At 32.5% G+C, this 27,591-nt stretch overlaps 1 protein-coding gene across 1 annotated transcript in view; it reads left to right on the top strand.

The window, feature by feature from the left end:
* The window catches only part of TNFSF13B (TNF superfamily member 13b), a 44,511-nt gene extending 17,134 nt beyond the window's left edge, over window positions 1–27,377 (top strand). The window contains exons 3-6 of the mRNA XM_044667173.1: window positions 8,962–9,018; window positions 23,256–23,368; window positions 23,456–23,606; window positions 27,265–27,377. Of these exons, the coding sequence (XP_044523108.1) occupies window positions 8,962–9,018; window positions 23,256–23,368; window positions 23,456–23,606; window positions 27,265–27,377 (434 nt within the window). The remainder of the gene's footprint in view (window positions 1–8,961; window positions 9,019–23,255; window positions 23,369–23,455; window positions 23,607–27,264) is intronic.
* The last annotated feature ends 214 nt before the right edge of the window (window positions 27,378–27,591 follow it).

The raw sequence follows: 27,591 nt of genomic DNA, 5'->3' as shown, positions 1-27,591 counted from the left end.
TGCAACTGCTAGTGTTTCTAGTACTATGTTGAATAATAGAGGTGATAATGGGCATCCTTGTTTTACTCCTGATCTTATTGGGAAGGCTTCTAATTTATCCCCATTGCATATGATGTTTGTTGATGGTTTTAGGTATATACTGTTTATTATTTTTAGGAAAGGTCCTTCTATTCCTATACTTTTCAGTGTTTTCAATAGGAATGGATGCTGTATTTTGTCAAAGGCTTTTTCAGCATCTATTGAGATGTGATTTTTGTTTGTTAGACTATTGATATGGTCAATTATGTGGATGGTTTTCCTAATGTTGAACCATCCTTGCATTCCTGGTATAAATCCCACCTGGTCATGGTGGATGACCTTCGTAATTACTTGCTGGAGTCTCTTTGCTAATATTCTATTTAAGATTTTTGCATCTATGTTCATTAGGGAGATTGGTCTATAGTTTTCTTTCTCTGTTTTTGGTCTACCTGGCTTTGGAATCAGTACCATATTTGTGTCATAAAAGGAATTTGGTAGGACTCCTTCTTTGCTTATCATATCAAATAATTTGTATAGTATTGGGATTAGTTGCTCTTTGAATGTCTGATAAAATTCACTTGTGAATCCATCAGGCCCTGGCGATTTTTTCTTAGGGAGTTCTTTAATGGCTTGTTCAATTTCTATTTCTGATATGGGATTATTTAGGTATTCTATTTCTTCTGCTGTTAATCTAGGCAGTTTATATTTTTGTAAATATTCATCCATATCTCCTAAATTGTTATATTTGTTGCCATATAATTGGGCGAAATAGTTCTTAATGATTGCCTTAATTTCCCCTTCATTAGAGGTCATCAGTTCTTTTTCTGGAAGTGGATAGCATTTTTCATCATGGGTCCTTTGGAATTGTCTTGAATCATTGTATTGATGAGTCAATTATCCTTTGATTGCTGGTACTGTGTACAGTTTTCTTTTGTTTCTGCTTACTTCATTTTGCATCAGCTCATATGAGTCTTCCTACTTATTTTTAAAACTATACTCCTCATCATTTCTTATAGAACAATAGTATTCCATCATAGTCATTTATCACACATACTTAACCATTCCCTAATTGATGGGTATTCCTTCAATTTCCAATTCTTTACCACCACAAAAATATTAATTATGAATACTTTTGTACAATTAGGTCTTTTTCCCTTTGATGTCTTTGGGATATAGACCTATATAAATAAAACCATTGTCCAACTTTATTGATTAGTTCAATAGTTTTTCTGATGTTTAGTTTTATTAATTTATCTTTTAAATTTTAGGATTTCCATTTTGTTGAAGGCTTTTAATTTGTTCTTTTTTCTATTTTTTTTAGATGCTTGCTCAATTCACTGATCTGTTCTTCCTCTCTTTTATTGCTGTCAGTAGTTAGAAATACAAATTTTCCCTGAAGTACTACTTTGGCTACATCTCACAAATTTTGGAATGTTGACTCATTTTTCTCAATCTCATTAACAAAAATGATTTTCTATGACTTGTTCTTTGTGATACTCATTCTTTAGGATTAGACTTAGTTTCCAATTAATTTCTAAACTATGCTTATATAGTTCCTTATTGAATGTCATTTTAACTTAATTTTCATCTGAAAAGTTTACATTTAATAGTCTTGCTTTTCTGTATTTGGTTGTGAGGTTTTTATGTTCTAATATGTAGTGAGTTTTTGTGAAGTTGTCATGTACAGATTTTAAAATAGATAAACTCTTTTCTATTCCTATTCAGTTTTCTGCAGAGATCTATTATATCTAACTTTTCTAAGATTGTATTAATTTCCTTAACTTCTTATCTATTTTTTGGTAAGATTTATCCAGCTCTGAGAGGGAAATATTGAGATGTATCACTATTATAGTTTAACTCTGTATTTCCTAATTTTTTTATTTAACTTTCCCTTTAAGAATTTGAATGCTATGGCATTTCATGTTTGTTGTTGTGGTTGTTTAATATTGATATCACTTAATTATTTATGGTTTCTTTTAGCAGGATGTGTTCCATTTATTCTATTTAATTAGGTCTATTTATTTACTTTTGCTTTGTCTGAGATAATGATTGCTCCCCCTGACTTTTTTATTTTAGCTAAAGCATAGTAGATTCTGTGCCAGTCCCTTATTTCTATTCTCTATGTTTTCCTTGCAAGTAACATATTGTTGAGTTATTTATTGTATTTGCTTCCATTTTATGGGTGAGTTCATCCCATTCACAGTCATAGTTATGACTGCTAACAGTTCATTTCCCTCCATCCTATTTTCTTCTGACTATCCTTTTCTCTATTTTGTCCTTTCTCAAAAGTCTGTTTTGCTTCTTCTTTTTTAAAAAATTTAAACATTTATTAATATTCATTTTTAACATGGTTACATGATTCATGCTCCTACTTTCCCCTTCACCCCCCTCAATCCCCCCACCCATGGCCAACACACATTTCCACTGGTTGTGTTTTGCTTCTTCTGACCATTGCCATTTTATCCATCCTCTCTTTTATCACTCCTTTCTTAATTCTATTCCCCTCCTACTTCTTTACTGAGTTAAAATAAATTTCTATTACCATTTGAGTATATATATATGTATATATATACACATATATATTTCCTCTTCTTTGAACCTATTTAAATGAGAATCAGTTTCAAGTGTTGCCTACATCTTCCCCTACTATTTTTTCTCTAGTATTAAAGTATTCCTTGTGTACTTTTTTATGTGAAATTATTTTCTTCTCCCTTCCCCTTTTCTCAGGGAATTTCTTTTTCTTACATTATTCCAACATAATCAACTCACTCGCACACCTTCTTTTTATGTGGAATCCTTCTAACTGCCCTAATAATGATAAAATTCTTAGAATTTATGTGTCATCTTTCCAAATGGAAAGATGAACAGTTCAAACTTACCAAATCCCTTATAATTTCTCTTTCTTTTACCATACATAATTTCTTTTACTATTTATACTTTTCTTGAGTCTTTTATTTGAAAGGAAATTTTTCTATTCAGTTCTTGTTTTTTCATTAGGAATGCTTGAAAGTTTTTTCTTGAAAGAATTCAGTTTTGCTTAGTAAGTTGATATTGATAATCCCATCCTTTTGCCTTCCAGAACATCATATTCTAAACCCTCTGCTTATTTAACATGTCTCACTCTTACTTTTTGTTGACTCTGCCACTACAGAATTTGATTTGAGGAGTTATTTTAAATTTGTCTGGAGAAGAATATTGGGCATGCTCAGTTGAGTACTTTCTCTGCTCTGTCATCTTGGCTTTGCCCTAGGCACACTTTCAAGAAGATTTGGACAAGTTAAATCATACCCAGATGAAAGTAACAAAGATGGTGAAGTAATTGAATTTGACTTGGAGAAGATGGAAGACTTATCTGTGACAACTAGTTTCAAGTATTGAAGATCTAACTTGTGAAATAAAGACTATATGTGTTCTACATGGCTCCAGAGGGCAGAACTGGGAACGTTGTTTGAAGATGCAGTATTATAGATTTCTGTTAAGTAAACTTTTCTAACAATAAAAGGTATCTCAAAATAGAATGGGCTGCCTGGAGGAATAGTGACCTCTCCATTACTGAGATTATTTAAATTTATCCTAGATAACCATTTATTGGGAAAGTTGTAGAGAGAATTCAAATATTGTTCAAGGGTTGAACTAGATGGACTCTAAAGTTCCTAATACTACAATTCATTAATTATATGAATAACCCTCTGATACTATTATGCTTGATGTAATTTTGTGAGTTCTGAAAGGACTTTGAAATTCAGGGAGTAGATTATTAGTGATATAATTGTAATTAGAAAGAATCATTGGTAAGGTTATAACTGTGTTGGATGATGCATGTAATATATACTAGATAAGTGTAGTGATGGGAGATACATTGGTTTGTACAACATTGAAAATAATTAATACAATTACTTATAATAAAAAGATTGTTGATTAGTACAACTCATTATATAGATTTTGGCATTTGAAAGGAATTCCCACAAAACAATTTCTGCAGTACATATTTCTGCTTCCAAATTATCCACTAATATCCAATACAGCCTACTGATTTATCAAGTACATTGTTAGATTTTTTTGAGATATTCTTCTAAAGTTGAATTGAATGTGCTTTTTATCTTTTATAATTTATTAAAATTATTTGTGATTGAAATTTAATTTATGAAATAATGTAGTAGGCTTTTTATCATACCTAATCAGCAAGTTATAGAATAACAAGATTTTAAGAATGGGATAGTTAGTACTTCAGTGACCATGTAGGCAAAATTGTGCTGAAAGGCATTTCCCAGTAGAACATACATAACAAGTAATCAAATGCTATATATTTGAAATTCTCTTCACAGGGGAATGACTTCTACTAAAGGCTATCAATTCCACTGTTGTTAGGAAATGTATTCCTGACATAAAGTTACTTGTCTGACTTCCACTCATTTTTCCTGGTTTGACTTTTTTGGTCTAAATAAAGCAAGTCTAAACTTTCAGCCCTTCAGATTCTTGAAAAAAGCTATTATTCCCTCCCCTTTATCTTCTCAAGCCCATTTACTTCAAATGATCTTCACACAAAATAAGATTGAAACCCTTCACCATCCTGGTTTCCTTCCTCTGGAAGCACTCTAATTTATCATTGTTATTAAAGTATAATGCTCAAAACTGAATACAATAACTGTCAATGAGGACTGACACAGGTAGAATACAAGGATACTATCCTTTCTTATTCTGCAAGCTATGACTTTTGTAAAAAGATCCAAGATATGATTAGCTTTTGTGGTTACCACATTTTTTAGCTGCTGACTCATATTCATAAAAACAATCTTTTTCCTATACATTTTTTTCTAGTCATGCCTATCCCATCTTATACTTTGAATTTTTTCTTTTTTATCTAAGGACAAAACTACATTTATCCTTACCAAATTTTATCTCATCAGATAGCACAGGGCTCTTATTGTCAAAGATATTTTTGAATCTTCAATTTCATTAATCAAATAGTCAATAAATATTTATGAAGACCTAATTTGTGTCAGATGGTGTACTAAACTCTAGAAATATAAAGAAAGACAAAAGTTGTGAATCTTAAGGTGCTTACTCAATTTAGTGTCATCTACACTATTTAAAAACATAAACAACATACCTCACACCCATAAAACTTGGATCACATGACAAAAGGGGAAAATGATAGATATGGAAAAACTGAGTCACTAATATACTGCTGGTGGAGCTGTGAAGTGGAACAATCATTCTGGAGAGCTATTTGGGACCATGCCCAAAGGACCATAAAACTGTACAAACCCTTTGACTCTGCAAACTGTCTATAAAAATTGCACCCCCCCTTTTTCTGCTTTCCTTTTAACTTTGGCCATGCTAGTTTTATTTGTACAAACCCTTTTAATTTAACATATTCAACATCATCCATTTTACATCTCATGATGGTCCTTAACTCTTATTCATGCCTGATCTTATTAAGAAGACTTCTAGTTTATCCTTGTTACACATGATCCTTGCTAATAGTTTTAGGTAGATTCTTTAGATATCATTCTAGGAAAAAATCCATCTATTACTCTGCTTTCCAGTGTTTTTTATAGGAATGAATGTTGTATTTTGTCAAAGATTTTTGTCTTTATTTTTTGATATATTCATATGCTTTTTAACTTTTGTTATTAATATAATAAATCATATTAGTAGTTTTTCATATATATATATGTTCCAGGTATAGATCCTATTTAGCCACAATGCAAAATCTTTGTGTTTTGTTGTTTTAGTCTCCTAGCTAGTATTTTATTTAGGATTATTTTTGCATCCATTAATGAAATTGCTCTATAATTTTCTTTGTCTATTTTTGTTCTTCCTGGTTTAGGTATCAGTACCATATTTGTTTCATAAAAGGAGTTTGGTAAGACTCCTTCTTTACCTATTATTTAAAACAATCTCTTTAATATTAGAATTAGTTGATCTTTAAATATTTGGTAGAATTCATTTAAAAATCCATCTCATCCTGAAACAATTTTTTTAGATATTCATTTATACCTGTTCAATTTATATTTCTAAGAGAGATTTATTTAGATGTTCCATTTTCTCCTCTAATAATCTAGGCAGTTTATATTTTTGTAGGTATTCTTTCATTTCACTTACATTATTAAATATACGGTATATAACTGAGCAAAATCACTCCTAATAACAGCTTTAATTTCATTTTCTTTGGTGGTATACTCACTTTTCATTTTTAATACTATTTGGTTTTCTTCTTTCTTTTAAAAATAATATTAACCAATGTTTTATCTATTTTATTGATTTTTTCATAAAACCAATTCCTAATTTTATTTATTAATTCAATGGTTTTCTTATCTTTAATTTTGTTCATCTCGTCTTGGATTTTTTAGGATTTCCAATTTGTTATTTAGTTGAGGATTTTTAATTTATTCTTTTTCTATTTTTTAACTGCATTCTTAGAATCTTCCCCTTATCCTCTCCCCTTGCCCTTCTAGTTCTAAATCAACCGGCCTTTCTAAGGTGCCACCCCCAACCCTTTACCCTTTGCTTCCTATTTCTTATTCTGCCCACATTGCAAAAGTTTCTCTTTCATCCTCCACCTCTTCCCTTCCATTTCTTGATATTAATTCCTTTCTAAGAATCTCTCCCTTATTTTATTCTGAATTCCTCACATATCCCCTCACTTTGACTTCCAGTTTCTTGATATGTACTCTCTTCTAGAAATCCCTCCTTAATCTTATCCCCTTGTCCTCTTTTCTCTTAATCTATACTTCCTTCTATTAGTCCCTTAAGAGGCACTTAGTACCTCCCTTATTTTATTCCCTCACTTTGTTGTTTCTCTGTAAGTTAAGAAGACTTGTGCCCTTTTAATTGTAGAAGCTGTCCCCTTTTAAACTCAGATCTAAAGAGTATAGGGTTCTAGTAATACCAGCCCTCCACTCCTTTCTTCTTCCACTGCTGCCCCTTCTGTTTGAGTTATCCATTTTACCTCTTCTTACATTATTTTATTATTATTTTCTAGTTCATTCATTATATTCAACTTGACTCCAATTCTTCTATCCATATATGCTTTTTCAAACTATCCAAGTAGTAATGTGATTCTTTTTTTTTTTTAAACCCTTAACTTCTGGTATTGGCTCATAGGTGGAAGAGTGGTAAGGGTGGGCAATGGGGGTCAAGTGACTTGCCCAGGGTCACACAGCTGGGAAGTGTCTGAGGCCGGGATTTGAACCTAGGACCTCCCATCTCTAAGCCTGGCTCTCAATCCACTGAGCTACTCAGCTGCCCGTAATATGATTCTTAAAGAGCTATAGATTGCATTTTCCCATGTAAGAAGTAAACAATTTGACCTTATTGAATTCCTTATACTTGATCTTTCATATTTACTTCCTTATGATTCTTGATCAAATTTTCTACTCTACAAGTTCTTTTCCCCAAGAATAATTTAAATTCCTTTAGTTAGATTTTCTTATCACTAAGAAAAGTATCATTAACTTCCTTAAAGTGCAAATAATTATTGAAAAGATTTTTTTTAATTTACAATGAGATAATCAATGTTCAAGTGATGGAAACATATTGAATATATTCTGTACTAGATTTGTGTATACCCCTCTAGATTTTTATAGGCTTGACATTTTAATTTAATTTTTTATTTTTTGGAAGAAACAACTGACTATTGTTCCTAAAATCGAGTTGCTTGATTATGCAATCTCATTAAGAACTCATAGTTTATTTTGAAAAAGTGTTGATTTCTTTTTTGGTCAGTACTGTTAAGTAAATTCATTATTCATTGTTAAATTTTCCAGCTGATTGTGCTGCATACTAAAGTAAAGATAACCTAAATGAATGTTAAGGCTTTCTCTAGTTTTTTTCTAAATCTCAGTGTATTTTTCAGACTGATCCTACTGAAGTTCCTGAGATAAATACTTGACATTTTAAACGAAATTGGATTACATACTAAAGACGAATTATAAGGCTCCCATCAATTTCATATTATTTTTAAAAAATTATTCTTCACACTCAGTGACACATTGAATAAGAAAATATACTAAGAGCATTCATGGTCTCTGCTTTATACATGTGGTAAAACATGTTTTTTGGATATTGTGCTCACATGCTGGTATGTATATCTATCAAGTGATCAGTGAGAATTTATTAAGTTACGGTGTGCCTCACTGTGTTAAGTATTGGAGAAACAAAGGCAAAAATAAAATAACACATATTTATGCATACATACATATGTGTATACATATATTTATTATAATTAAAAAGTAACTTTAGATATATAATTATAAGCTAAACTTAGAGGGGAAGACCTAAGTAGCTGGGAAGACAATAAATGGCCTCCTGCAGTACATGGTACTTGAGTCGAATCATGATGGAAACTAAGAATTCCAAGAAGTAGAAGTGAAAAGGAAGAATATTTCAGGCTTGGGGGACAGAGAGTGCAGAATTATAGAGATGGGAGCATACATGAATGAGGAATAGCAGGTAGGCTAGTCGGTTTAGACTATAGAATACATTGAAAGGAATAATGTATAAAAAGATTGAAAAAGTAGGAAAGGAACAGTGTTTCTGAATAGTTTTAAGTGCCACCAGAGGTGACTATATTTTATCCTAGATGAAATAGGGAGCCACTGGAGTTTTTTGAGCTGTAAGAAGGGTAGTGATACTATCAGATTTATATTCTAAAAAAAAATCAGTTTTTTTTGTGAAAGATAGATTGAAGTGAGGACATCTTTGAGACAAGAAGACAAATTCAGAGGTTATTACAATAATTCAGTCAAGAAATAATAAGTAATGAATATAACTAGTATCTTTATTTCCCAGGAAAAGGCATTTGTGTAAGTTTCTTATTATTTCTTTTTTAAATTTTTTATTTGTTTCCATATAACGTATTGATACAATTTTTAATAATCATTTTCTGATGTTGTGTTCAATGTTTATTTCTACTGACAGAATTTTTTGCTGTTTTAGGACTTCAAGACTGCTTGCAGTTGATTGCTGATGGTAAAAGTCCCACAATACAAAGAGGTAACACAATGAATCACATTTTCTCACCATTTAGACACTTCATTATTTGAAGATGAATCTTGTTATTAATGCTATCATTCTGAACTACAAGTAAAACAACATATTTATCTCAAAACTCATATGTCTAATTCTTTTTCTTAATGATAGTCCTTAATATTCTTGTTATGATAGCTCCCCTTCCCTCAATGTGACATCACAGATCCATTTTGATATTTGTGACTAGGGAAAAACCAGTCTCCGGCTTATTGAATATTCTTTTCAATAGATCAAAGAAACCTTGGCTTAAAATCATCAAATGAGTTTAAGTCTTAGTTGTACCTCAAATAGTTGCATAAATTTGACAAACTACTTGTTCTAAATTTCAAAATTCTCTCCTGTAAAATAAGAATGTTATTTTGCTACTTTTTCCTGGAGTAAATATACCCAATTTCTTCATCATATTCTAATATGAAATGATCTAAAAGTTCTTCATGAACATCTTTGTTCTTCAGATATTTTCGACCTTATCAATGTTCTTCCCAAAATGCAATACCCAGAACTAAATAAACCTAATACTTCAGTTGGATTTTGATTCCAAAGCATAATAGAAAAACTCTGCATCAGGCAGTCTTATTCTTCTAATGGAACCTGATATTGTTTTGTTTTGTTTTTTAACTTCAATATTACACTAGGAAGTCTAAATTAAAAAAACTGTAATTTATGTTCTATAGAATTTTTAATTTCTTATAAAACATATAAAATGATAATTATTCCCCGCAAGGTGATCATGAGAAATGTACTGAATGAACCTTAACCAGTGCAGAAATAGGAAGGAATTATAACTGTATGTAAAGAATCATAGCTAGGCCTTTTGGGAAGTAGGACAAACTAAGAGAGCATAAAAAACAAATTATTTTCCTTCCTCTTGTAAGAATTGCATTAGTCTTATGTCCTATAATTTACATAATAGATTATATTTCTTATTGAGAGTTATTAAATGATGCCATCCAGAATGGAAGAACTATTAAAGGCATTCTAATATAACAATTGTCACATTTTACAGAAGAGGATATTGAAGTTTAGAACAAGTAGTTTGTCAAGTTTATGCAACTATTTGAGGTAGAACTAAGACTTAAACTCATTTGTTGATTTTAAGCCAAGATTTCTTTGATCTATTGAAAAGAATATTCAATAAGCCGGGGACTGCTTTTTCCATAGTCACAAATATCAAAATGGATCTGTGATGTCACATATGCCAGTGATACAGATTACATAACTTAAAAAAAGAACAACTTTACAGAAAGGATATTCAGTAAAGATACAGTACTGGTTCAATTGGACATATGTCCCTTCATCTTGTAAGGAGATGTTCTCTGTAAAGTCTGTGAACTCTCTGAGATCAGGGGCTGGCTTTTTTTCCCCTTTTCTTGAGTTTCTTCTAGAATTTAGTACAATGCCTGACACACTAGATATTTTAAAAATGTTAATTGAAAGGGCATGTAGGTGCTTTAATGGATAGAGAACCAAGCGTAGAGACAAGATACCCTACATCTTAGACACTTCCTAGTGGTGTGACCCTGGGCAAGTCACTTAATCTCAGTTGCTTAGCCCTTACCACTGTTCTGCCTCGGAACCTATACTTAGTATTGATTTTAAGACAGAAGGTGAGGGTTTTTTCTTTTATAAAAATGCTTGTTGACTTGACATGACTTTAAAAAGTACCTACTACTACTCATTCACTAGCCTTATTAACCCTCAAGAATCTACTTTAATGGCTTGAACCTTAGACCTCTGAACCAAGGTGGTAATTTAAAAATAGTTCCCTAGCTTTTTCCAGGGAAAACTAGTTTAATTAGGCAGCAAGGACTTTCTGATCTTTTTCAGATAAATTTTATTCCTTTAAAAATGTTTAACTTTTAAAAAATGTTGAGTTCCTAATTCTCTCCTTTCCACCAGCCCCTACCCCATCCACTGAGAATGCAAGCAATGTGACATCCATTGTTCATGTGAAATCATTTTTCCATAATAGCCATGCCACATAAAAACAAGAAAAATAAAGGAAAATGTATTTAAATTTGGACTTTTGGACTCACAAGTCAACAGGTCTCTTTCTGAGGTGTATAGAAAATTTTTTCAACTGTCCTACCAAATTGTCTTGGATCACTGTATTGATTAGAGCAGCTAAGACTTTCATAGCCAATCATCATTACAATACTTTTATTGCTAAAAATAATGATCTCCTGGTTCTACTCAGTTCATATAGCTATTCCTGTGGTTTTTTTCCAAACACTCCCCTTGTCATTTCTTATTGCAGAATAGTATTCCATTACAATAGATACCATAATTTAATCAGTCATTCCCAAACTGATAGGCATCCTCTCAATTTCCAGTTCTTTGCTACCATAAAAAATGCTGAAATATGTATGTATATATGTGTATGTATGTATATATGTCTTTTCCCCTTTTCTTTGATCTTTTTGTAATTCAGACCTAGTAGTGATATCATTGGATCAAAAAGTATACAAAGTTGTAAAACCTTTTAGGCATAGGTCTTGCCAACCTTAAAGCAAATAAGCATACAATTCTGTATCAAAGATGTTTGTTTCCATTGTTTCCATTGAATTGGAAAACACACATGGATGTGGGGTGGGGTGGGGAGGTGTATAGACCCAGGGTCTTCCCCCCAAGAGACCGGAGGAGGCTACAGGCTTATTTAGTGTTTTATGGAAAAGGGAATTAAGGGAAAATTTCTGCACAGCATAAGAAATATGCTGTCAACCTTTTGGAACATATTATGATGCATCTTCAATAAGATAAAAGGAAAGCATGTACACTTTTCAAGGCATAGTGACCTTTTAGGGGCTAGAATATTACAAAGTCATCACTGTTCCATAATCCTGATGCTTTAAAATGATTATAAACATCACAAAAGCCACTAAAAATTGTTAACCCTTAATGTTATAAATTATTCTCCAGAATGATTAGACCAGTTCACAACTCTATCAACAGTTTATTCATTTATCTATTTTCTCACATTCCCCCCCCCCAACATTTGGCATTTCTAATAGGTATGAGGCAGTACCTCAGAGTTGTTTTAATTTGCATTTCTCTAATCAGTAGTGATTTAGAACATTTTTTCATATTACTGTAGATAGTTTTTATCTTTTCTGAAAACTATGTGTTCATATCCCTTGACCATTTATCAATTGGGGAATAGCTCTTATTTTTTATAAATTTGGCTCAGTTCCCTACATATTTCAGAAATGCGGCTTTTATTTGAGAAACTTGATACAAAATGTTTGATATTACTTTATTATCTATCAAGTTTTCTATCAAAATATATCAAAATGTTTAAAAAATTATGGTACGTGATTGTGATGGAATACTAATACACCATAAGAAACAAGGTAATTTTTAAAAAAAGATGAAAATACATCCATGAAATTATGAAAAGTGAAATGAGCAGAACCAAAAGAATGTGATGAGGATGGTGGGTATTAGGGAGGGTAAAAGCAAGCTTTCACATAAAATGGTTTTTGAATTGAGCTATTGAGCTTTAAAGGGTAGGTACACATTTAAGGAGGTGAAGGTGGAGAATGACTATTCTAGGCACAGAGAATGGAGTGATAAAAAACAAAAAAATACAATGATAATAGCATTTAGCCCTGGAACGGACATTAGAAATTATCTTGTCTAATCTTCTCTTTTTCCAGATGAGAATCAGAAATTAAATGACTTACCTAAAGTCACAAACTGGTAAAGGGCAAAGCCAACATATGAAACAAAATCCTCTTATATAGTATCTATTCTAGTATTTTTTTAACTCTTTCATACAAAAGGGAAAGATCAAAGATGTATGAGAAGGAGTAAATGATTGCTAGAGCAATATGCTAGAAAATATATGAAAAAATATGATTAAGGGTACACTACCTGAAAACCATGATCAAAGAAAGAACTGTCATCATATTTCAAGAAATTATCATGGAAAAGTGCCTCAATATTCTAGAACCAGAGAGTAAAATGAAATCAAAACAATCCACTAATTCTCCTAGAAGAGATCCTGGGAGTGATAAAAACTTCCAAAAATATTATAGCCAAATCCTAAATCTCCTAGCAAGTGTCTTAGGCTGGATTTAAACTCAGGTCTTTCTGACTATAGGTCATTCACATTTTTCTACTGAGTCATCTACCTGTTTCCTAGGCAAATCAAGGTTGTGATTTAGTGAGATTATGAGCAATATCATTAGTAGGCTGGTATCCCAAAGAAAGAAAAGAAAAAAAGGAAAAGACCTAAATGTACAAAATATTTATAAGAGTTCTTTTTGTGGTTGTAAAGAAATGGAAGTTTAGGGGATGCTCATCATCTGGGGAATAGTTGGATAAGTTGTGATATATTATTATGATAGAATACTTTTGTGCTATAACAAATGATGAGGGGTTGTCTCAGAAGAACCTGAGAAGACTTACATAAATTGACATGAAGTGAATGACTTAGTCATTCTGATCAATATAATGATCCAAGACAATTCTGTAGGACTTATGATGAAAAATGCTATCCTCCTCAAGAGAAAGAACTAATAGTGTCTGAATACAGATTGAAACCTACTTTTAAAATTTATTTTTCTTGTGTTGTTTTTTGTCTGTATTTTCTTTCAGAGTATGACTTATATTGAACTATGTTTTGTGGGACTTTGCATGACATATAATCTATATCAAATTGCATGCTTTCTCAAGTAAGGAAAAGAAGAGAAGTGAATACAGAATTTGGAACTCAAAATTTAAAACAAAACATGTTTTAAAAATTATACATTTAATTGAGAAAAATAAAAGAAAATATTTTCTTTTACACAAAATATTCATGATATGCTATGTATCAAATCTCTCTATATAAATTTCATTTTATAGTATTTTGTTTTCAATCATAAAGGGGAGAAAGGATAGCAGATCATTGGCTTATTTCCTATAGCAAAAACACATTAAAGGAACCATATATATACGAACATACACAAAATACATTTTTAAATTAAACTATTTTGACCACAAAATTTGTTTTCATGAATCCTAATTAGGAATTGATTCTTTAAATTTGATAAAAACAAAGAAAATCAAGATTTTTGGGGGAGGAATGAGAAAATAAACAGGCAAACAAACCACATCATAACTCAAGTCATAGTAATAAGAAATTTGTAAATGATATACAGTTTACATAATGAGATTTGAGGGAGAATCCCCGAATGTATTAACTCATGCTTCAGCCTGTTTATGTAAAGTAATCATGTCTAATAGGAAACAGTAGTCCTTGTAATACAGAGTTGTGAAACATTTGCAGTAAGCAGAAGTAATACATCAAAGTTAAGAAACACAGTCACAGCAAATAAAAAATATTATTCTAAGAATGGTAATCTCCATGAACACATTTCCAGCTTGATTTTAATCACATTGCTTTGCAGACTGACATTTTACTTTCGGTAGAAGTGTCTCTGGGTTGGCAGGGATTTCATCTATTTCCAAACAGACAAGACAAGATATCTCTCCATCCTCCTTTACAAGTTGTTATCTAGTCTTTGGTAGAAAGTCTCCAGTGAAGAGGAAAATATTGTCTACTGACATAACCTATTTCACGTTTGACCTAATGATTACTTTTTTCCTAATTTTAAATTCTAATCTATAGTTCACCAGCTTTAATGCATTGTACCTATTTCAGCTCAAAGGCCAAGAAAAACAAAGCAAATGATTCTATATTATGGTCTTTCATATACTTGAACCTATCATTTCTGCCTAGTGAAACTCTTACAATTGGTCCCATACATTTCTAGATTTCTCTGGATTATTGTTGTGTTTGTGTTCCAAAGGTCCTACTGAGGTCTTGTCTTTTTTCCCAGAAAAACTTCAAAGTATTCTATTCTAAAGGTTAGTATTTTCTCCAATGGATTGTATTCAGGTTTGTGGAGTACATTCTTGGCTGTATGCCTATAACTTAGAACCTATGATCTGAATTATAATTCCTTATCATTGAAACTCTTCTTTCTGCATGCTTATAGTATTTTTTTCTTTGAAATAGATTTTGACTATACCATTCCTGCACTTGTTTCATTTCGGTTTTTAGTTCAGGAGATGATTTGTGGATGCTTTCTATATTTACTTTATCTTCTGATTTTAATAGAACAGAGTAGTTTTTGTCTATAATTCCATGAAATAATATTCAGACTTTTAAAAAATTATGATTTTAAGGGATTCAGTGATTTTAAAATTATTTCTCTTGTTTTTTTCCAAGTCATTTATTTGTTTTTCATATCAGATATTTTTTTTTTAGTTTTTAAAATTTTGTTCTAAAACTTCTTGCTGCCTCATGGAAAATTTTTTTAAAATTTAGAATATTTTTCCATGATTCCATGATTCATGATTTTCCCCATCCCTCTTCCCTCCTCCTTCCCACAGCTGACAAGCAATTCCACTGGGTTATACATGCATCATTGTTTGAAACCTATTTCCACGTTATTCATATTTGCAGTAGGGTGATCTTTTAACATCAAAACCCCAATCACATCCCCTTCGAACCATGTGATCAATCATATGTTTTTCTTCTGTATTTCTGCTCCCACAGTTCTTTCTCTGGAAATATATAGCTTCTTTCTCTTAAGTCCCTCAGATTTGTCCTGGATCATTGCATTGCTCCTAGTAGAAAAGTCCATTAGATTTGATTTTACTACAGTGTATCTGTGTCTGTGTGTAATGTTCTTCTGGCTCTGCTCCTTCCACTCAGCATCAATTCCTGGAGGTCATTCCAGTTCGCATGGAATTCCTCCAGTTCATTATTCTTTTGAGCACAATAGTATTCCATCACCAGCATATACCACAATTTGTTCAGCCATTCTCCAATCAATGGACACTTCCTCATTTTCCAAATTTTTGCCACCACAAAGAACATGGTTATGAATATTTTTGCATAAGTATTTTTCCTTATTATCTCTTTGGGTACAAATCCAGCAGTGGTATGGCTGGATCAAAGGGCAGGCAGTCTTTTAAAGGCCTTTGGGCATAATTCCAAATTGCCTTCCAGAATGGTTGGACCAATTCACAACTCGACCAGCAATGCATTAATGTCCCAATTTTGGCACATCCCTTCTAAGATTTATCACTTTCTTTTGCTGACCAGTTGACTAGGTGTGAGGTGGTACCTCAAAGTTGTTTTAATTTGCATTTCTCTAGTCAAGAGGAATTTAGAACACTTTTTCATGTGCTTATTGATAATTTTGATTTCTTCGTGTGAAAACAACCTATTCGTGTCCCTTGTCAATTGGGGAATGGCTTGAATTTTTGCAAATTTGACTTAGTTCCTTATATATTTGAGAAATTAAACCTTTGTCAGAGAGTTTTGTTATGAAAATGTTTTCTCAGTTTGTTGCTTTCCTTCTAATTTTGGTTGCATTGGTTTTGTTTGTACAAAAACTTTTAAATTTGATAGAATCAAAGTCATTCATTTTACATTTTGTAATGTTCTCTATCTCTTGCTTGGTCTGAAATTCCTTCATTTCCCACAGATCTGACAGGTATGCCATTCTATGTTCACCTAATTTATTCATGATTTCACTCTTTATATTTAAGTCATTTATCCATTTTGAATTTACCTTGCTATAGGGTGTGAGATATTGATATTGACCTGATTTTTCCCATACTATTTTCCAATTTTCCCAGCAGTTTTTGTCAAATAGAGAGTTCTTGTCCCCAAAATTGGGATCTTTGGGTTTATCAAACACTAGCTTACTGAGGTCATTTAAATATCCCTAGTCCAGTGACTGGGCAAATTTTTTAAAGAGGGGGCCAAAGGAAAGCAAATGCTCATCTGCCAGTCTGTTTCTAAGGCAACTCCTTTGAAGTTTCATTGTATTGTATCCTACTCATTGTATTCGTCAGATTAGGAATAATGTCATGTGGCTGGATAGAACATTTCATAGGCTATAGTGTGCCTATCACTGCTCTAGTCTATTCCATTGATCCTCCCTTCTGACTCTTAGCCAGTACCATATTGTTTTGATGACTACTACTTTATAGTACAGTTTAAGATCTGGAACTGCTAGGTGGCCATCCTTCACATTTTTTTTTCATTTTTTCCCTTAAAATTCTTGATCTTTTCTTCTTCCAAGTGAACTTTGTTATAATTTTTTCTAATTCTATAAAAAGTTTTTTGGTAGTTTGATAGGTATGGCGCTGAATAAGTAGATTAATTTGGGTAGGATTGTCATTTTTATTATGTTAGCTTGTCCTACCCATGCCTCATGGAATCACAAAAAAAAAAATCACCTGATCAGTTGTTTAAAGTACTTATCTAATCAAATCTTGGTGGGAAGTTTTTTTTTTCTTTGACTTTGTTATTGTAATAAAGTTATATTTGAGTTTTTAAAAAATGCTTGGTGGTAGTTTTAAAAATGTTATTTACTTATTTCTGCAGCTTTATTTTTTTCAATTGGGTATTTGAGCCATAGTCCAAGTTCAGCTTTTGCTTTATTTTTAAATATGATAGTTGACCCTACATGGTCTTGCTGTGGATCCTCTGGGTTCTTTTACTGACTTTCATCTCTCAGTGTTTATTTCTCTTTCCCCTTGGTCTTTGATGTTCTCAGTGCTGTGTATGTAGGACTCTCTCTGAAATCTCAGGAAAGGGTGCTAAGGAACACTAAGAGCCCCTTGGCCTGTGTTGTTCAGGTGTGTGATTACTAATTGGCATCATAGAGACCCATTGTCTATCACTCTTCCCCAAGGCTTTCAAGATACCCACCCTGAAACTTTCTGACCATATTGACATGTTTGAAGGCAACTCTACTCCTGCTGCCTTTGGATCTGGAGCCTTTCAAACTTCATGTATTCCATTTCTTATCATGCTGGTAGTTCTTTTGCTTGAGGATACCCTTTTGTACATGACGTGTGCTTCTGACTTTTTTTTATAATTCTAAGATAGACATTGTCACCATAGTTTCTCTTTGGGTGTAGTTTAATATGAACTTTGAGATTTTGCTGGAGTAAATATATAGGATCTGGGTAGTCTGCCTTTTGTTCAAACAGACATCTTGTTAGGAAGTTCAATATTTTAAAAAAAACTGGCACTCAGAAATGAACAAATAGTTCATATGTAGTCTAACTAGGTCAGAATGCAGTTGATCTATAACGTCCCTCATTCAGGGCACTTTAAATGGATCCCAAATTTGGATTAGATTTTTTTGGTTGTTTATATCAATTTTGATTCATATTGAATATTCAGTCTACTGAAATATCCAAAACTTTCCAGAGAAATGTATTCTAGCAGTACCTTTCCATTCTCGTACTTGTGAAGTTCACCCCACTATTCTAACCTGTCAAGTTATATTTGGATTCTGATTTTGACATCTAATGTGATACCAGAATTTCCTGTTCTGTGACATGTGCAAATGTCATGTGTATCATATGTGTTTTCATCCACGGCTATTAACTCTAACAACAAAGGGCTAAGGACAGATCTTTGAGGAACTATAAAGTTCCTTCTGTGTTGGTATTGAACCATTAACCAGTAGTTTCCGAGAATCACTATGCAAACAGTCTTGCATTATCTTAACTATATTATTTAGTTCCCTTTTCTCTGTTTTTATTTGCACAACTATTATAAAGTAAATCGTCAAATGCTTTCCTAAAGGCTAGGTAAACTATAGATGGCATTTCACTACAGGTCTAGTAATCATGTCAAAAGAAGGAAATACAATTAATCTGTCATTATCTTCTACTGATGAAGCCATACTGATTTTATGTGCATGTATCTTCTCCTTTATTTTCTAGTTGTTAACTAACCATCTTAGTATTATGTTCTGGAATCCTACCAGGAATTGAAGTCAACCTTGCTGATCTACAGTTTGCATATTCTGTGCTCTCGCCCCCTTTTTTTAATTGAGAAAATAATCACCTTTCTCTAATGTTATACCCCCTCTCTCATGATCCATAATTCTTCAGTGATCACTGACTTTTTCTAAATAACTGCATTTTAACAGTTATTTCAGTTCTCTGATAGAATTCTGCTGGGTCAGGAAATTTAAATTCATCCAGGAAGCTAATTGTTTTCTTTTGTTTACTCTCTCTCTTCCATTACACTTTTATAGGCTTCTAGACTTATACAGATTTAGTATGTTGCCTAATATAAATAAGCCAATTTGCTCCTTTTTTAGGTACAATTAAATAAGGGTCAGAGTGGGCTGCCTTAAAGTACAGAAATGAACTTTTTCAAATAGAAATCAAACCTACTCTCCCTCACAGAGTTGCTGTTAGTATCAAATGAGTCATTATACATAAAAACACTTTGAACACTGCAAAGCAATATGTGCCAGGTATTCTTATTATTGTTATTATTATAATAACTTTAATAGCTAACATGTATATAGCTCTTAAAAACATACAAAGTATTTCACATGTCTCATTCTTAAAATGTTACTTCTTAAAAGTGAAAGAGATTGTTGTTGTTTTGTGATGGATTGGGTGAAAGTGAAGGCTGGTTTCCCTGGTTAATGATTCATGGTAACTTCCTGGCATATATGATTTCACCATTTCCCTTTTAAAAATTGCAACATACATTTCCCTTCTTATTGGATTTATTTTTCTTAAGTCAGACACACGGGAGAAGACTTTCCTGATCCCAGCATTTACTAGTTAGTATCCGTCAAAATTATTTTGCGTTTATTTTGTGGATATTTATTTTGTATATTAGTGTATATTGTTTCCCCCTATAAAATGTTAAGACTTTTTAGAGCAGGGACTATTTTACTTTGTGACCCCAGCAGGTAGTCTAGTATTTGCTCCATGTTGTTGTTGTTCAGTCATTTTCAGTCATGGCTGACTCTTTGTGACTCCACTTGAGGTTTTCTTGGCAAAGATACTGAGAAGGTTTATCATTCCCTTCTCCAGCTCATTTTTCAATGTAACTGAGGCAAATGGGATTAAGTGGCTTACCCAGAGCCACATAGCTAGTAAGTGTCTGAAGCCTGATGTGAACTCAGGAAGATGTCTTCTTAACTTTATGCCTGATGTTTTATCTACTATGCCACATACTCTCTCATTTTGCCACATAATTGTCACTTAATTGATGCTTGTTGACCAAGCTATTTTTTCTAATTTTAGAGAGTATAAGTTAATACTTAGATTTCTATTTGCAAATTAATTGTATTAGACTATTCAATTGGACAAGCAAAATAGAATAACGTCAATAAAAGATGAAAAATTAGAATCAAAAATGTCAAATCTTGAGTCCTTCATTGAATTCCCTTTTTCAACAGTGCTGTATCTTTGGAACATAACAAATATCCTATTTCTGATCAGCAACAATTCGATAAAAATTTTTAGATACTTACTTAGGTAAGGCACAATGTTAAGCACTGTGGGAGAGAAATGTAAAAATCCCTTCTGTTACTAATAGATATTTAAACTGGACCTGAGTTCATATCTCCACAGATTAAATACTTTAACCCCCCCATTATTATTGCCCTTTCTTTCTGAATTTCTTTTCCATGAACAGCAACTATGTTAATTATATGACGCCCATTGTTAGGTTGAAAAGGGGTATTTTATTTGAAATTGAAATATAGGACAAAATCAGGGAAATATATTTACCACATATTCTCTCAACCGTACCCCAGAATCATCCCCTCCCAATGTTCAGGTTGAGAATTCAGTCCTTCTACATTTTCCTTGTATTTTGACTTAAACTGGTACCCAAACTGTCTATACACAGTTTTACCATCTCTGAAATAACTCTGCTATCTCCATTGCAGAAAAGAGAATAGTTTAGTAACTCAGAGGAGGGTTTTGTTTACCAAGGTGGGCTACCTCTGAAACTGCCATTTCCTCCTTGCTGGAGAAGCAAGTCAGGTGCATGGAGACCAAATAGGGATATCTAAATGTACATGTCTCCCCCCAGTCATCCTGCCACATCTGTCCCTGCTGCTAATACCAGCATAGACTAAACATGAAGTTTAATGAATAGTTTCTTCTTTGTCCTCTATCTTCCAGTTTCCCCTCCGGTTTTCCTTGCAAAACCACTGTGTGTCTTCCAAGACACTTTTAGCAACAGCATGGAAATAAGAGTGAAGGGACATTACTATCTCATGAAACTGATGCACATTAGAAAAATATTTATTTTTTCAGAAGACCATATCCCTTTCCTTTACAGAAATATGGTCCCTACCCTCAAGGTACCTCAGGGTACTTTGTTACTCATGTAAGAGAGATGTATAAAGTAGCTATAATATTAAACCAGGATATGACAAATGAATAAAGAGAGGATCAGAGTGCTATGAAATATTCAGAAGGGAAATATTACATCCAAAATATAGTAATTTAATTAAGTGTCTGAATTTCAATAAGTTGTTGACATTGATCAGAATAAAGTTGGCTTGTTATTCTATTAACAAATTTAAAAAGAAAAAAGTTGATAAGACTGTGTTCATTGTCTCCTAAAATTCTTTCTTCGGTGGCAAAGCTTTTTGAGAGGACCTCCCAGTTTTTCCATTTTCAGTCCTGCTTAAGTGGCATTAAAATTAGCCACAGAGGTGAATGAATTACCTACTTATTCCAATGTGATCTGAAAATATACAGTGCATTGGGCAAACATGGATAATTCTTTCCTCTCCTCTTGGCACTCACATATACCTTTTAAGCAACGACAGGTTTAAAGCTTCCCAAATTCCTATTGCAATTACCTTCTACCTGGGGTCCTGTGGATTTTACCATTTCTTCATCCTAAGTTGAAGATGTAATAGTCCCATATTTTTCTGTCTATCTCTTACATCCACACATTTATGTAACATTTTGATATTAATAATATAAGAGTAAAAAGTGCATTAAAATAAGAGTGATTCTTAAGTCTAATGCTGCTTACACATAGGGCTGTTATTTATTTACTATATCACTTAATGTTGGCCTTGGACGTAAGTTATCTAAATAGATAAAGGATTTCCCAAGTGGCACACCACTTATGTGAACCATTAAATATTTTAACCAAAATAAGAAGTTACCACACAAAATAGAGATAGTAATGAAGCTGTCTTTTAAAAGCTTTTTACTTACTAAGTTATAGTACTGGGAAATAAAATTAACTCCCATCTGTGGCTGGTTAATAGATCAACTTCCATCAAACAGCATTTATTTTCTACACTGCCAACTTTTTATGTTTAGCAATTGTTGCAAACAGTACCTAAACTAAATCTTTATAGTAATTTCAAAATTTTAGAAATGACCTACTACATTTACAACACATGTAAGCTGACCTAACTACTCTATTGTGAGGATAAATGAATAATTCTTATAATTTGATTATGCTAATTTATTTTAATATTTATGAAGTAGTAGGGTACTTCTACATGGGATTGAGGATCACTTTGTATTTTTCTTAGGAGCGAGGGTGCTAAAGATAAAATCATTTTTAGAGCATTTGTAAACTTTAAGTTAACTGCTGATTATCTAAATAAGAGGTCTTTGCCAGTGATGATTAAAATGTTACCATAGGAACTGAATTTTATAAATCTTGAGTAAAACTAGAAACTCCTTAAATATAAAATGCTATATTTAGGACTCCTCAATCTTTATTATTGATAAGCACAAGTATTTTGGATAAGGACACCCAATATTCTGCATACTTCATTTGCACCATTTTCATTCAATACACACTTATTAAGTACCTACTATGTTTAAGGTACTGTGCTAGGCACTCTGAAGACAAACATGAAAGAGAGCCTGCCCTCAAAGAACTTATATTCTGATAGGGATGCAACCTACATACAAATAAATACAATTATGTTTGAGTGAGAGTCAGTACTGAAAATAGGAGGGGGAAAAAGTGGAGAGATCAGGATAGGCTTCATGTAACTGGCAATCTCTGAACAGGGAAAGGAAGTGAAGAATCACAAGAGCTGAAGATGAGGATTTCATGCATTCCACATTTAAGAGAAGATAATTTTCATTATATTGAACCTATTTTATTTCTACTCCCTTGTAGTTATTAACAGTAGAAGCAAAGTAGAAGGAACAAAGGAGAAGATAGTATTTATAGAGGAAATACTTTACTTCAGCTGTTCATTGGATTCTTTGGTTAAGCACTAATGAACTTTTGGGACCAATGCAGTATTTGGGGAGATTTAATGGGGAGTTCTCTTTCTGTCAAGATGCAACAAACTAAATGGAAACTAAAACAAACAACCCTGACCTTTCATGTTTATTTTCTTTCTTACAATAAATTCTCTTCATTACAGGTCCTTATACCTTTGTTCCTTGGCTTCTCAGTTTTAAAAGAGGAAAAGCCCTAGAAGAAAAAGAAAATAAAATACTTATCAAAGAAACTGGTTACTTTTTCATCTATGGCCAGGTATTTGCAGGGATAATTTTATGTCCAGTTTGTATACCTGCGGTTTTACACCTTAATGCTTAAAGACTTTATTTTTTTGTTTCTTAGGTTCTGTACACAGATACCACCTTTGCTATGGGACATCTTATACAGAGAAAAAAGGTCCATGTTTTTGGAGATGAACTGAGTTTGGTGACTTTGTTCCGCTGTATCCAAAACATGCCGACAACCCTTCCTAATAATTCCTGTTATACAGCTGGTAAATGTTGGCTCTCGTTGGGCACAGAAACAAAGAAAGTCTATTAATAGCAGTTAATATATAACCAGAACACAACTCAGGCACCTACTCTATAATGATTTGAGATGATTTTTTTTCTTTTAGTAATAACATTTATCTTTAAGAACTGAGAATATAAAATTGAGCTTAAGATATATGTGTTGTTTAAAAATAAATTCTATTGAAATCTTTTTATAACATCATCACATTTCCCAATGTGTATTCTTTCACTTCCCAGAAAGTTATAGCTTATAATGAAGAAGAAAAAAAAGGAGGAAAAAAAGTCTGACCAAATTAGCTAACATATCAAAAATTTCTTCCATAATATGTAGGGTTCCACACCCATAGCCCAAACTCTTCTAAGAAGTAAGAGGAAGTATCTTTATGTATATGTCCTTTGGGGCTAAGCTTGGCTATTGTAATTTCTCAGCATTCAGTATCACTTTTTTGTTGTTATTCTTTCTATTTACATTATTTTGGTTATTGTTGTCTATTGGTTTCCTGGTTCTATATTTTTCTCTTTACATAAGTTCATATATCTTTCTGTGCTTCCCTGTATCATTATATTCATTGTTTCTTTTTATTTATTTATTTAGTCACTCAGTTATTTGTTTGTTTGTTTATTTTTAAGACCTTAACTTCTGTGTATTGGCTCCTAGGTGGAAGAGTGGTAAGGGTGGGCAATGGGGGTCAAGTGACTTGCCCAGGGTCACACAGCTGGGAAGTGTCTGAGTCCGGATTTGAACCTAGGACCTCCCGTCTCTAGGCCCGACTCTCAATCCACTGAGCTACCCAGCTGCTCCCATATTCATTGTTTCTTGAAGAACAGTAATTATTCCGTTACATTCCTGTTAGTCAGTCAACAGACACCTATTTTATTTCCAGTTTCCTACAAAAATGATGATAGAAATATTTTAGTATGCATCTGATCCTTTTTTATCATTTACATCATTGGATTGTACAAAGAGATCTTTCTCAGTGTAATTCCAAATTGCCTTCCAGAATGATTAGAGCAATACGTAATTCCACCAACAGTGGATATTGTGTGTTAGTCTTTCCCAAATCTGTTCTACATTAGCTGTCCACATTTTTTGATACACTTGCCAATTTGTTGGGTATGATGTGAAACTTCAGAGTTATTTTGCAACATTTTTTGGAAGGAATGCAATATATTTGAGATTGAAAATTTTTTGTGCAATTTTTGCCTTTAACAGAATCTCAGGGTTGAATCTAAAAGGTCAGTTATTCTAAAGCATGCCTGAACACTAGTCCCTTTTATAGAATCTTTAAAAAGAAGATAATTAAAGGTGTGTTTTTTTAAATAAAAGTCTTTAATTCATGTTCTCTGTTTTTCTTTATTGAAATCACCACTAGAAATGAAAAAAGATGTATTAAGTGCCTACTATCTAACAAGGCACTTGTGCTAACTACTTTACAAATGTATCTCATTTGATCCTCACAACAGTCTATGAGGAAGACACAATTATCATCTCCATTCTATAGTTGAGGAAACAGATTTCAAGTGACTTAAAGTTAGTCATTCAATAGGCACCTATTTTGTTTCCAATTGTTTGCTACAAAAATAATAGAAATCTTTTCAACAGCTAGTAAATGTATGAGGGTGGATTCAAATTTAGGTTTTCCTGACACCAGGCCCAGCACTTTATCCATTATGTCACCACCTTTCTCTAATGATGACATAAAAAGCAGGCTTATATTTTAGAAGTTTATGGAAAATTCAGTGGCTTTAAAGAAAGTTACCTGAAGCTAACAGTTCCTTACTGTGGCAATGAAAGGTGGAATATTGTTTTTCTCTTATCTTTTTTTGGGACCAAGATTGAGCATCATGATTACCCAGAATTTTGGTGTAATTATTATTTTTTAGTCACTTACTTTGCTGGTTTATTTACCTTACCTGGTTTGCTTCTGTTCATATAATATTTATTTGTTTCTAGAAATTACTCATAATTTGGCTATATGTCTAGCAGTGGGGTCTCTAGTTAACAATATATATATATATATATACACATATATATATATATTAGTCTCCTTTCCACCCATAATTATGGGCATGAAATTTCAATTTTTTTTAGTATTGATGTATCAATTCACAACCTTGCCACAATCCAATCTGTTGTCCCTCAGGTATTTTATAATGGCTTCCACTTTCATCATCTTTGTCTATTTGCTGGGTGTCAGTTGAAACCTCACAGATATTTTAATTTATACTTTTCTTATTACATGTGATTTGGATAACTCATAATTTGCTATTCTTCTGATAAATATTTATTCATTTCCTTTGACTGCTTATCTATTTTGGAATAGTTCTTGCTTGTGCATCTGTGTTAATTCCCGCTATATTTTACATATCAGAAATTTATTAGAAACATATGATGCAAAATTTTCTTTTCCTAAACAATAGTTTCCATTTTTATCATAGCTGTATGGATTTCATTTGTGTAAACCTTTTTTTTCAGTTTCATATGACCAAAATTCTCTTTCATTATCTACTTTATACCATTTTTTGTTTAATAATTCTCCCTCTTTGACATAATTTTGAAAGTCACCACCTTTCCTTTACTTCTAATTTTTAAAAAATGATGTAACCTCTAACATTCAGATTGGAAATTCATTTTTGGATTTATCTAAACGTGTCTAATCTTTTTTTTTTTTTAACACCCTTACCTTCCATCTTAGAGCAGAAGAGTGGTTAGGCCTAGGCAATGGGGGTCAAGTGACTTGCCCAGGGTCACACAGCTAGGAAGTGCCTGAGGTCAGATTTGAGCTCAGGACCTCCTATCTCTGGGCCTGACTCTCAATCCACTGAGCCATCCAGCTGCCCCCTCTTTTTCTTTTCTTAAAACCACTTAGCTTCCTAGTTTTCTTATCTCTTGCTAGGCTATTTGTTCCACTAAAAGACTAGACTTCTTTATCCTAGGAAGCAAATTTCTCAGCTCGTTCCCTACAATATTAAATAGTACCATTGAGCTTTATCTTCTTATGGGGATCTAGAATTGGCATATATACCTATCCTAATTGTAGATGGGAAAAAGAACTTCATGGAAGAGATTTATAATGCAGTCTGGAAAATTAAAGCATTAAATATGCCATATAATATTCAAAATATTGTTTGTCATATAACATGTGTAATATTTTTATTTATTCCTGTTTATTAAGATCATTCATAGTTGAACAGAAATATACATTTCTGGATAATTGATTTAGTCTTAATTCAATTTATTATAATTTATCATCCAATAATTGATTTTGTAAAGACAGAGTAAATGATGGGATTATTTATGAATTTTTGATTAGAACTTTCAAAATGTGCACTCATCTGTCTTGATTGCTATTCCATTTGGAAAACTGAAAAAAAGTATTATTTTTAGAAAGTATATACGCTGCATTAAAAATTAGCTTGTTTACTTTTGAATTTTACAAGGATTTGCTAATAGTTTTTCCAAACTGAATAGTATCCACTTTGATTTTAGGCTAGTCTCCACTTAGATTTAAATGTCTGAATTACAAAGTAAGGAGTAGTTATCAAATCCATTTGTTTCTGTTTAAGGCGTTCAGTTGAGAATTTTATTTCTCTTCTTTTTGCATAATCACTTAAAGTTCTTCTGAACTGTTTTCCCAGGCATTGCAAAGCTGGAAGAAGGAGATGAACTTCAACTTGCAATACCTCGTGAGAGTGCCAAAATATCTCAGGATGGAGATGGCACATTTTTTGGTGCACTGAAGCTGCTGTGACATACTTTTGAGCACCATGTTTGTGGCTATTTCCTTCTTTTTTTCTATACCTTGTGGGAGGGGGAAGGGAATCTGGAAGTATCAAAAAACAGTTAATCTTTTCTATGAACCATTTGTCCTGATTTGATGAATCCAGACCAAAACAGGAAACTCAACAGACAGCCATGACCAATTGAATGATGAGAAATTTAGCATAGAAATCATTTTTGACTTT

This window comes from Gracilinanus agilis, chromosome 3 (assembly GCF_016433145.1).
Source record: "Gracilinanus agilis isolate LMUSP501 chromosome 3, AgileGrace, whole genome shotgun sequence".
In the NCBI taxonomy this organism is placed as follows: Eukaryota; Metazoa; Chordata; class Mammalia; order Didelphimorphia; family Didelphidae; genus Gracilinanus; species Gracilinanus agilis.
Note: the sequence above shows the minus strand (reverse complement) of the source record. Positions and strands in the feature narration are given on the sequence as shown.